Source organism: Papaver somniferum, chromosome 6 (assembly GCF_003573695.1).
Source record: "Papaver somniferum cultivar HN1 chromosome 6, ASM357369v1, whole genome shotgun sequence".
Lineage (NCBI taxonomy): Eukaryota > Viridiplantae > Streptophyta > Magnoliopsida > Ranunculales > Papaveraceae > Papaver > Papaver somniferum.
The window spans coordinates 176,840,690-176,853,499 of record NC_039363.1 but is presented as its reverse complement, the minus strand read 5'-3'; the positions used below and the strand labels follow the sequence as shown (position 1 = coordinate 176,853,499).

Genomic DNA, 12,810 nt, shown 5'->3' with positions numbered 1-12,810 from the left:
ACAATCCCGATTTCATTTTTCTAGCAGAAACAAAATCTATGAGAGATATCATGAATATTTTAGATAGGAACTTAAGGTTTCATGATTGGTATGTTGTTCCTAAAATAGGCCTTTCTGGTGGGTTCTTGATTGCATGGCATAATAATATCAAAGTGACATGTATTGCTGAATTTTTTGATTTTTTTTTTTTTTGAAATTCATGATCGTTTTGACAATGTCTGGAATATTGTCTGCATGCATGGTTCTCTAAATTCCCAAGGAAAAAAATCGCAATGGGATAAAATTAACTATTTTTGTAAGTTAAAATCTAGTTATCCTTGGATCATCATAGGTGACTTAATTAAACTTTATTTTGCATGTTAATGACAAGCAAGGTGGAAACAATAACTCCCATGTTAATAAACTCATCCATGATAATATTCAGTCACTAGGTCTAATGGACCTTAGATATCAGGGAATTACTTTTCCTTAATCGAATAATAGGGAAGGTCAGGAAAATAGTAAAGAACGTATAAATAGAGTTCTCTCTTCCTCTTGATGGTCTAGCCTTTTTCCTAATGCGATCGTTAATCATCTTCCTAGGGTTAGTTCAGAGCATACTCTGATCAGTTTAACTTGCAAACCTTTAAAACATTATGCTCATAAACCTTTTAAAATCATCAGAACTTGGTTAAGCCATGAAAGTTTTAGAGACCTTATTTCTAAGAACTGGAATTGTAACATTAATGGCTCATTTTCTTATAAAATTCAAAAGAATCTTAAAAATCTTTCTTACACTCTCGCTAAGTGGAGTAAATCAATGTTCGGAAACATTTTTCAGAATATAGAAAATCTTAATAAGAAAATGGAATATCTTCACAGTATTAATCCTTTACCTATTTTAGAAATCAAAGATACCCAAACAAATCTGGATATCTGGTATAGTAGAAAGACTGATTATTGGAATCATCACTCGAAAGATAAATTCATTAAGGATTTTGATAAAAAATACTACCTTTTTTTCACCAAACTGCTAATAACAGAAGAAGAATAAACCATATTCACACACTTCGGGACAACACTGATCTTTGGATTGATGATAATTCCCAAATTCAAAACATGTTAATAAAACACTTCAAAAATATAAGCACCTCTACAAATGCGCAACATCTAGACATCCTCAATAACCTTATAGAACCCTGTATACATGAAAATGATAATAATTTGCTCATTACGATTTCTGACGAAATATAAATCAGAAATACTCTTTTTGATATGAACCAGTGGGGCTCTCCTAGACCAGACCGATACCCGCCTGGTTTTTTTAAAGCTCACTGGGATATTGTTAAAAAATCAACCTTGTTTAAGATTTTTTCAAAAAGAAATACATCCTTAAATAAATGTACTACACTTATATTACTTTGATTCCTAAAGTTCAAAACCCCTCTACTCCTAGTGATTTTCGCTCAATCAGTCTCAGTAACACTACTTATAAAATTATCTCTAAAATTTTAACTAACAGACTGAAACCTTTGCTTCCTAAACTTATTTCCCAAAATAAGTCTGCCTTTATCCCTGGCCGTCAAATCACAAACAATATAATTGTGGCGCATGAACTGATCTTACATTCTATGAAGATTTTCAAAAAATAAAAACGGAAGCATGGCCTCAAAATCGATCTTTCGAAAGCTTTCGGTAGAATCGAATAGTACTTTCTTAACCAGACTCTCCTCTCTTTTGGTTTCTGTGAGGATTGGTGTCAACTTATTATGCAATGTATAACCACTACGTCCTTCTCAGTTTTTTTAAACGAAGTGCTTGGTGAAAAATTATTTTTGTGGCGGAGACCCACTATCTCCTTATTTTTTTATTATTTGTATGGAGGTCCTCTCCAAACTCCTTTCAAAAGATGAAAATGATAAACAAATTAATGGAATTAAAGTCACTAAAAATGCCCCGTCAGTTTCTCACCTATTTTTTTGCTGACGATTGCTTTCTCTTCTCTAAAGCTGGTCTGTATGAAGCTAAAAACATTGTTAACATTCCAAATCTCTTTGAGGAAATGACTCGTCGGGTCATTAACTTTCAGAACTCTGGGATTTATTTGACTCCCAAAATTCACAACAAGCATTGTAAAATCATATCTAAAATTCTTAAAGTTAAGAAAATCTCTAAGAATGATAAATATTTAGGAATTCCCCTTTTTTTTTGATAGAAATAAAGTTAATAGCTTTGAGCCTTTACTGAACAAATATTATGCTAGTCTCCAAGGTTGAATTGGAAAGTTTTTAATCACGCAGGTCGCACTGTCTTAATTAAGACTGTACTTAGTGCCTACCCTATACCATCCAATGCAATGTAGCTTTCCCTGAAAAAAACCTAGATAACTTAGACAAAATCCAAAAAGATTTTTGGTGGCAGAAGAAAAACAAAAAGAAATGCTACTATCCTAAAGCTTGGCCTAGCATTACAAAAGACATTCTTCAGGGTGGTCTAGGAATTAGAATACCTCACAAACACAACCTAGATTTAATTACTAAATTAGACTGTAGGCTAATTCATAATCAAGAACAGCTTTGGGCTAAAATCCTAAAGTATAAATATTTCAGAAATCATAACCCTTTAAGAAAAACTGGAAAGTATAAAATCTCCTGGATTTGGTCTAGTATTAGAAAAGGTCTGGAAATCATTAAATCCAATAGTGTCTGGCACGTGAATAACGGAGTTGATACTAATATTTGGACTGATTTATGGCTCCCTGAACAATCTGCACCTCTTACTCCTCTTAATATTGATAACAATATGCCTAAGACTGTTAATGACATGATTAAAATATATGGGAATTTGGATATGAACATTATCTTAAAGTATATTCATACTTCTTTTCACAATGCTATAAACTCTGTAACTATCAATCTTGATAAACCAGACAAGATTAGATGGAGTTCTACTAGGTCAGGAGAACTTACTACTAAATCTGCTTATAATTTTCTATCTAAACTCAACATAGATAAGAATGAAGCTAATTTTGGAAGCATATTTGGAGTTTAAATATCAAGCCTAAAGTTAATATGTTTTGTTGGAAGATTGGTTCTGGTGCTCTGTCCTTAGGACGCAAAATGTATAAATATGCTAATCCTTTTTGTTTACTTTGTGATGGTCATACTCTGGAAGATGAAATGCATTTGTTTGTCAATTGTCTTTTCACAAAAAAAATCTGGGATTCTTTTGGTTTGAGCAATATTTACAAGTATAAAGGTCAAAATGATATCTTACTTTGGTTTGAGTTTTGGATGAATAATAAAGTTTTTAAAGAAAACCATGATAAAATCTCTTTCATTATCTGGTTTATTTGGAAATTCGGAAATAGTGTGAATTTTGATAATGTATTGCCAGTGCCACAGAAGTTAACTGATTCTATTAAGTCTTCCCACCAGAATCATGCTATATCCGTGGACACTTTAGTTAGACACAACTCTATATCTGTCAGAAACGTGTGCAATGTTACTCATAGAAAGGACAATAGAGTCTTTGACTGGTTTATTCAGTTTGATGCATCTTTCTTGAAAGCTGACTTTTCCATGGGCTATGCAGTTTCAATTCTGGCCAACACAGGAATCAGGAAACATTGTCGAGCAGGCAGAAATTGGGCATCTTGCCCTTAGAAGCTAAAGCAGGAATTGAGGTTCTTAGATGGATGAAGGATTTAAATCTCAACAAATATTGCTTTATAAATGACTATCAAACGTTACTGACGATTGTGAATGTAGAAGCTAATCCTGAAGACCAGCCTTGGAGATCTCATACTAGCATCAATAGACGCAAATTTTCTTTTAATAATTGTAATTCGGCTTATTTTATATTTAAAACTAGAAAATTTGTGGACTTTGAAGATAGACTTGCTAAGGAAGTGCGAACTAGGAGCATTAGATATTTCTCTACGGAGAATATGAATATATGTGAAAGAACTAATTTCCTAGAAAAGACTAATCTCAGATTAAAACCCATCATATGTAATATAAATTTCTCTCTATAAATAAATAAAAGTCTTCTTATCAAAAAAATAAAATTACATGGCCCACAAATGAAGATGAAAGGCTTTTTTTTATGGATTCGGTTACTAGAGTGCCCATATCTATTAGTACTATTTATAAAGGGACAACTAAACTAACATGGGCCAGAGGACAATCAATCCAGATCTTTGATCATTCCTATCTTCATCCCACTACCAATCCCAATGTTAGAGTCATTCCTTTCTTCATTATTAGGATTGTGACACGTCATGTCTCAAATCTGGATCAGCCCCGACTGTAGCAAGGTCGGAAAGTTATTGAAGAGGACAATTTTACGAGAAATCTAGATTTTCCAAGCCCAATTGGGTAATTTTTGCAGCTTCTAGGGAGGACTGTCCTCCTCCCTAGCCCTTATGTAGGTACTCCATGATTCATGAGTATGTTTCTTCAATGGTTAAATTGCAAAATCGTCTTGTTGTTTACTCTATTCTATCATGGATTGCCCGAGTCTGAGTTTGCCTTTGATCTGCATTCAATCGGGTAGGTTAACTATATAATATACCGACAAACAAATGGTGTAAAGTCTGAAAATATTCATGTGTGCACATTTGAACTGGTGGTGGACATGATGTGTTAACTTACTTGATAGCTCGAGCTGCTGCAAGAGCCGTTTGCATGCGAACATTCAGAACGATCAATGAAGCATTCATCGTCATATGATGGGTTGAGTGCATCATAGAGTTCCACTACTGCAACACTTCTGCAATGGCCTCCGGCCCAGCTGGCCGCGCCTGCTTAGAGAAACAGCTAGCTTTGTCTGTTCTAACAAAAAAACAATAACATAAACATGTTTTAATTCATTTTTATAATTAACCTATGCAAGTTCAATGGCAGCCATTAGTCAAAGTCAGATCTCAAGCCAATTACGGATTAAGATATTGGGATGGCATGAGTTAGACGAATGAAATCAATCTTGTTCAAAAACTTCAACTGTGCATGGATGATCAGTACTTAGTAGAGATATTTATAAATATAGGCCACTTTTTCACCCTATGTTACGATTCAAGGCCATATCTTTTTTCGCATAATAAAACTAGGCCTCCGTCCATGTTTCCATCCAAAAAAGTTAGTTTTGTCAATTTCTTGGTTGATCGGTCAATTTATAATGATGGCGAAATTACCCATATACCCTTTATACAATGTAAGGCTAGAGGGGTTTGATCTAATAGTAGTGTTAATCCCGTGAAGAATTAACGGCTTAGATTAGATGGAATTGATAGCAGACACGTGTATTTGTTTTGTCCACATATCTCAGTAGAGGAGTCTCTATGAGATCCGACGGTTTAGATTAAACAGATTTGATAGCAGCCACATGTATTTATTTTGTCCACATATCTTTGTAGAGAGCATCTCTATAAGATCTAACGTTTGGGAGCCAAAGTAATTCTTATAGGTTTTATCACCAAATTCAATCGAAGAAAATTGTTTTCTTCTTCGTTTCTTCTCTTTCTTTTCTCCTCTTCTCCGAGTGTTGGTGGGTTTTGATTGAGAGAATCAGTTGATAAAAAAGGGAGAGATGTTAAGGAGATGGTGTTCGTACAAATCAGAGAGAGAAGCAGATTTATGGGGTCAGGGTTTCTTGATATGTCTGAGAGTTTATGTGCAATTAAAGATGTATCTAACAATTATTGGAGTTCATATCAATTAAGAACCTATTGAGTGAATTAAAAGGATCTGGAAGGTGTTAGTATGATTGAGATTGGGATTTTGATTTGGGTTAGGATTTCTATTGACTGAAGACAATTGAAGCAGGGAGAATTAGAATTTAGGGTTTTTGCTTGTTAAGATGTTAATTGGGAAGAAGTTGTGATGGGTTTCGTTACTGAAAGTGAAGAAGATTAATTAGTAATTGATTCTCAGATTTAATTGAAGAATTAGGGTTTCTGGATTTTGAAGAATTGAAGAAGGGTTTTATCTGAACTGCAAATCGAAGAAGTTAGTACAATTACTAGATGGGTTTGTTTCAGTTGAGGTTTAGATTGTAGTTTCTTTATGGATTCGAACTTCATGGATTAGGGTTCCTGATTGGATGAAGATTTAGGGTTATGGGTTTGAATTACAGATGAAATAGCTGAACCTGATGGTGATAAATCAAAAGCAAGAAGAAGAGTCAGATTTGCTTGGGTAGAACCATGTTTGAGGTAATTGTCTTATGAGTTAATTTGGTAAAATTGTTCATCTCATTGTTTAGTTCCTGAGATTTGGTAATTGTAAATAAACCTGATGGTGTATGTGTTCTGAACTGAGAGTGGTTCAAGTTGAGATGATCTTGTGATGCTCAAGGAATAGCTGGATTGAGTTACAACTAAGGGATGTACGATAGTTGCAGTGGGACATGTTGTAGATGTAGTTCTAGCCAAGAAACAATGAGAGTTTGCTGCTTTCTAGCATGGTGTTGTCCGAGTATTACATGGAAGATGGTAATCTGAAGTTTTTGATGTCTTGACTGGCTTGAGAATTGCAGCAGGTGATTGAACCTGCAGTTCAGGTGTTGTTGTTGTTGTTATTGGCTAGATTGTGCTCACTTGTTGTTGGTTTAGGTGATGGGTTTGGAACCTGACATGATAGAAATATGGGTTGTGTAAGAAGGAAATGGAAGCAACGTGGTACTGATATTAATGGATTCAGATGAGACTTGAAATGGCATTGAAATTCCTCTGGAGATGTGAGGATCAGGTGTATGATGATGACGTGTACAGACAGTGACGTATAAAAATGGTGACATGTACATATAGTGACGTGTATAGGTATACGTGTATACCTAGTCAGCTCCGAGTTACTGTGCGAAATCGGCGAGTTAAACTGCAACTCGCCGACTTCAATGATTCAAAGGGCTCATGAGTCTTTTTGCCCTACATTAACCGTGGCAAAAAGGTGGATAACCACCGTTAGTCATTTTGGTCAAAACTGGGCTAGTTTTGTTATGTGAAAAAAAGAGGCCTAGAATTGTAACCCTAAGAAAAAAAAAAAAAAGGCCTACATCTGTATTTCACCCTACTTAATATCAAGTTAAAAATATAGCCAACCAAAGAAAATAATTAAGAACTCAGTATCTTATTTTATGAAGGAGCCATCTTACGTACAAAGTATCTGGTGGACGCCAACTTTCACTTTGGCCACCCTTTCACTTTGGCCACCCTTGTGGAAAATTTCTGGCTTATATATATATATATATATATGCATTTCAGTTTTTGCAATTTTCATTATCGTCTTGATCTCATTAAACATTAATTGCGAGTAGTGAGAGATCTCTACTCTACATCCCAAAGTAAAAGAACATGAATAATACATCCGCAAAGGTTCGCCGTGTCTCAACCACTGAGTCCAATGGATTTCAGGCCTTTTAGACGCTTATATGCTCAATCCGGTCTTCTGTTTGCTAAACCGGAAACTATCAGTAGAAGCTGCGAATCCAACCAAGAAGAAACAAACAAGATTCTTAGCAACCTTAAGAGCTCTTTATCACAAACTCTCGACTATTTCTTTCCACTTGCAGGTCGTCTTGCCGTGACAAAACACGACGGTACCATATCATTTTACATTAACTGCAACTCTGCAGGAGCTGAATTCATCCATGCTGTTGCAGATGTTACAGTAGCTGATCTTCTTGAACCAACCTACACTCCGGACATCATCGACTCATTCTTCACCTTAGATGGCATACCGAATTATGAAGGTATATCGTTGCCATTGCTTTCTATACAGGTGACGGTATTAACTGATGGCATCTTCATGGCATTCAGCTTAAATCACAGTGTATGTGATGGTACATCCCTTTTGCATTTCATCAATTCATGGTCTCAGATCTCCAGAGGCTTAACTCATAAGTTACATCCTCCTATAATTCTCGAACCTCGCTGGTTGCCCGGGAAAACCAATTTTCCCGTCCATCTACCCTTTTCATCCTTTGAAGAACTTATGGTAGACAAATTTATCCCATCTCCAGAGTTAAGGCAGAAAACATTTCATTTCACACCACAAAACATTGCGAAACTCAAACGGAAAGCCAACAATGCATCTGGTACTACATTTTCATCCTTGCAAGTTGTGTCAGCTCATGTTTGGTTAGCTGTAACGCGAGCTAGACAATTGAATCCAAATGAAAATGTTACTTACGCGTGCGCAATCAATAGTAGAGACAGACTAGATCCACCTTTACCCAAAGGTTACTTCGGAAACTCAGTACACGGTGGGCTTGCAACGGCCAAAGCAGGCGAGTTACTGGAAAAAGGACTCAGCTTTGGAGCTTCTTTAATAAACCAAATGGTTAAAAGCTGCACTGATAATGAGATTCAACATGATTGGCAATCATGGGTGGAGAATCCTGTTATGCCTTCAAGTGTTGACTTGTTATCAAGTACTAATGTGGCGGTAGGGGGTTCTCCAAAGTTCAATATCCACAGCAATGATTTCGGCTGGGGTGCACCATTAGTTTGTCGATATGGGAACAACTACAAGTCTGATGGGATGATTATGGCCGACGCTGGTCCAGTCAATGGAGTTATAACTATTGGCATTTGCCTGCCTTTGGAGATATTAAAGGCCTTGGAGAAGGATGTTGAGTTCACGGAGACTGTTTGCGCAGTCTTACCACCAGAGTATTCCACCACCAAGATCAAACCTTTGTCGAAGTTATAGTTTTGACCAGTCTCTTTTGGTAGGGTGTAACACAGCCAACTTACAAGGCTAATCATTACGTTTTGGTTTAATAAATTAAAGATAGGCAACTTACAGCCAACTTACAAGGCTAATCATTACGTTTTGCAATTTGCATACATTTGTACTTCTATTGCAAGAAAAGAAAATGTATACTCTGGAGTCTGGCCAACCAAGTTAAGAACAAGAACGAAATTTAATAAATTAAAGATAGGTATTTTTGTCCATTTGCATCTCTTGATACTGTATATGACTTTTCTTGTACATGTCTGTTATGTTTTTCTTTGTTTGAACGGTCTCAAATATGGTGTTTCTTTTAAGTGTGATCTTTTTCTTCTACCACTTCAACTTCCATCACTTCATCTTGATTCTTATGGGGGAACTAAAACAATTATGCTATGCGGACTTAGCTGCGCAATAAGAGAAACACCTCAAGCAGCCATATTGTCAAGATGGTTAGGTGTAATCCTCTACCAGAAAGAGGTGAGGTAGAATGGTCACAACAGAAATAGTTTATCTACTACTGACTACTGAGGAATAATACTATCAAACGGGTATTGAAGAAAACCACAACGTGGGATGCTGATAACGAGAAAATTAAGAATACTTTCTCATTCAAAAGTATAATTTCCATCTATTAGATTTTCCTAAATTATGAATATTTATGTATACATGGTTTGTTTTCTATTGAAAAATGGAAATATTTACTCTTGGATGGCTTATAAATACTGAGGAAAAAATTCCAAGTCCTGCACAAACACCCCACAAGCAACCAGCATCTTGAAGCTCTGTTGCTCATACTGTTATTGCTTTCATCTTTCGGTTTTCTTTTGGTTTCATCATCTGTTACAACTGCTGTTAGAGTTATGGGTTAGTATTTCTTCCGTTATATATACAATTATCTTTCGCGTGCTTGTCTGTGTATTTATTATTTTTTTTTTTTTGATGAATGCATGTCTGTTTACATGTATGACTACTAAGTTTCAGTAATGTTGGCATACGAATGCAGATCACTGTGCCATTATATTGGACAGTGCACCAATAAGCAAGATTGTGTTCATCAATGCAGAAAGGTTATTACTGACACAATTGTTGGCAACATGTGTGTTCCTGATCCAGATCCTCGTCAAGACCCATCGTCGCCTCATGTTTGTTGTTGCATTTTGCAGTAGGGATATCACTACATTTTCAAAGGTGTTCCTTTACTACGTGCTTTAAGACCGGCACCGAATATAATTACAGTTAATTACTTAGAAGATTTTATAATTTATGTTTCACAAAATTGGTTAAAAAGACCAAAATCAACAATTCTTAGGTGAAAATGACATTTAGATTTTGATACAGTTTAAATGGACAAATATACAAAAATAGCCAGGATATAAACAGTTTCATTCTACCCATTTTCAAATACTTTTTCTTATTTTTAATTTACATCAGGATGCATCCAGTTTCATCCTTGCTATTTTTTATGTTTAAGTCAGGATGAATCCAGTTTCATCCTTGCTATTTTTTTGGTGTCCATTTCACCCATGATAATTTTTACTCGTCCATTTGAACCATGTTTTAAAAATATTTGGACAAATGACCCATTTTCCGTTTATGTTTGGGTTATTTTTTTGATTACGTTTTTTTTTTTTTTTAAGTTTCTCTTTAAGTATTTTGATTATAAAATCAATGTTATTATTTATAAAAAACACTCAAAGTGCCAGAATTTTTTTTTCATTTTTTGATCGGCAAACTTGGAAAATGTTATAAAAGGCTTACAAGAAGTAAGCAAGAAAGAACTAAAAGAGCTTACAGACCCAACTGCTTGACAAGAGTCGAAACAGGAAACCCAAAATCAAAAAAATAACACAAACTAAATTACGAAGAAACTGTCCTAACTCCCCGTTACAATGTCTAGACTGAACCCCTTTAAAGTTTTCTTTTTTTTTGTTCTGCGTTGAACAGAAGAACTAGGATGAAATCAAACAAAAAAAAATGATTAGAAGTAGCAAGAATATACGTAGAAACAACTAAGAAACCAGTAGTAACATACTGGTAATCTCAAATTCCCCAAAAAAAAAAGCTTGCCTCAGGGTGGAGACATGCAGAGAAGAAATCAGTGGGGCACAAACATTAACTTAGAACTACTAGATATAAAGCCTAGTTTAATCGAGGGCCATGGGTTTTTGTTTGCCCCTCAAATTTTTCAGGGGTGTAAATATCGTAATATGAATATCCTATTTTACCCTTCACTAATTGAAAATCAGTTTCACTAATTAACTACCTTAATTAAGGCCCCTAATCTATATACCCTAATTAAATCAAAGAGAAAATCAGTTTCTCTTTTATCTTCATCTTCCTCTCCTCCCTTTCTCTTCTCCACCTCCACCATTAACGACTCCACCTCCATCGAGAAAAATTCTTCGAACCGATTCATCGCGTAATCGTCGATGATAAAACTTTAATCGACGATTAACTTCTTCTACAAATATGGCTAAAACAAAGCAAATCGCTCGCAAAGCACTTCAAATTCCTAATCTTGTAGATACGGTGAATGCAAAGGTGTACGTGCGAAGAGCTCCTGAAGCAAGAAAATCGAAACCCAAAAAGGGAATGGCTCCAATTAGAGGGTACGTGAACTTAAACCCACCTCCTATTCTATGTTTTGGTTGTTTTTTGATTGTGTAATCGAGATTGGTAACTGAAAAATAGAAGTTACAGAATGAGATTCGTTAGCATCGAAGAAATAATACCCTAACGACTCTTACATTGCATGCTTTTTCTATGAAAAATCGTTAACCTGTTAGTGTAAATATGACGACCCTTGTTCTGCTGCTTCGACCTTTTGTGCCCTAGAATAGAGTCGTCGCCATATTAGGTTGAAGATGACGATTGTAGTTTGACAACCCCAAATTAGTGCGTAATGACTCTGGGTTGAACTTGAACTGCCTTCTGTCGGAGAAAACGATAGAGTCGTCAGTAGTATATAATCCCTAGACTAGAGTCGTCAGTAATCTATAATCCCTAGAGTCGTCATCTCTTTTAAAGGGTCGGCAGTTACTTGTTTGACGACCCAACTTTAATCTTTAACGACACTTTCAGGACCAAAATCATCCTCACTGTCCAATTTTTGCAAAGAGTCGTTACCTTATAAATTACAGTCGTTACTTTGTAATGAAGAGTCGTTAGTTTGTTAGAGCATGTCATTGACGACTCTTTAACTGATAGAGATAAATTTGATTCTTATAAAAAAAAATTTCGTGTTTGGAATGTAGTGACAAGAAAACGAAAGGCAAGGTTGAAATCACGATAACTCCTCCTTCGAAACCTCCCCGCAACGATAAATACTTACTTGCCGGTCCATTGCGCGGAAGAAGGCCGAGTGAGGTATCATTTTCTATCACCGAACCAAGAGAAAAAGGTAATGAGTTGTCCGATTCGTCAGAATCGGACACTCATGTTGTTTCAGCTAACACTAGTGCTGAAGAAGAAGATGAACAAGAAGAAGAGCAAGTAGAGGAGGAACAGGGTGTAGAACATGAGATACAAGAAAAAGAGATTCAAGAAGAAGAAGAGGGACAAGAAGAAGAGCAAGAAGAGAAGGAAGAGGGTGAAGGTAATGGTAGTGATGATGATGAGGATGATGGTAATGAGGAGGAACAACATAAAGGTAATAATGGCGGTGATGATAATGATGATGAGGAGGAAGAGAATGAAGGTAATGATGATGAAAAGGATGAAGGTGGTGATGATGGTAAAACCACTGTTGAGGATGAGGAAGAGAATGCAAAGGCGAAAAATCCGGTAAAGAGGGTTAAGAAGGATGGAACAGATATTGCACCCAGTGCGAGACACGTTCCCGCTACTCATTTGATGTTGCCTCCTCGTCGAGATGGTAAACTTAGAGGAGAACCTAGAGATGGGGGCAAAGTTCTATTTGGATATCCTGGATCGTAGGCTCATTGCATTAGTGAGACAATCGTAAGAATCCCAAATTTGCTTGCTATTTGATTAGTTGGTGTTAACTTGTTTATGTTTTGTTTTTTAAATACGTGTTTGTTTATGTTTTGTAGGATCATAAGGATGTCGCACGTCCACCAATCTTCTTTCAAGAAAA

The 12,810-nt window shown here is 35.9% G+C and overlaps 1 protein-coding gene across 1 annotated transcript; it reads left to right on the top strand.

Moving 5' to 3' along the window:
- The first annotated feature begins 7,379 nt into the window (after window positions 1-7,379).
- Window positions 7,380-8,690, top strand: LOC113291889 (uncharacterized acetyltransferase At3g50280-like). Its single transcript, XM_026541371.1, has one exon. The coding sequence runs from the start codon at window positions 7,380-7,382 to the stop codon at window positions 8,688-8,690; it is 1,311 nt and encodes a 436-aa protein (XP_026397156.1).
- The last annotated feature ends 4,120 nt before the right edge of the window (window positions 8,691-12,810 follow it).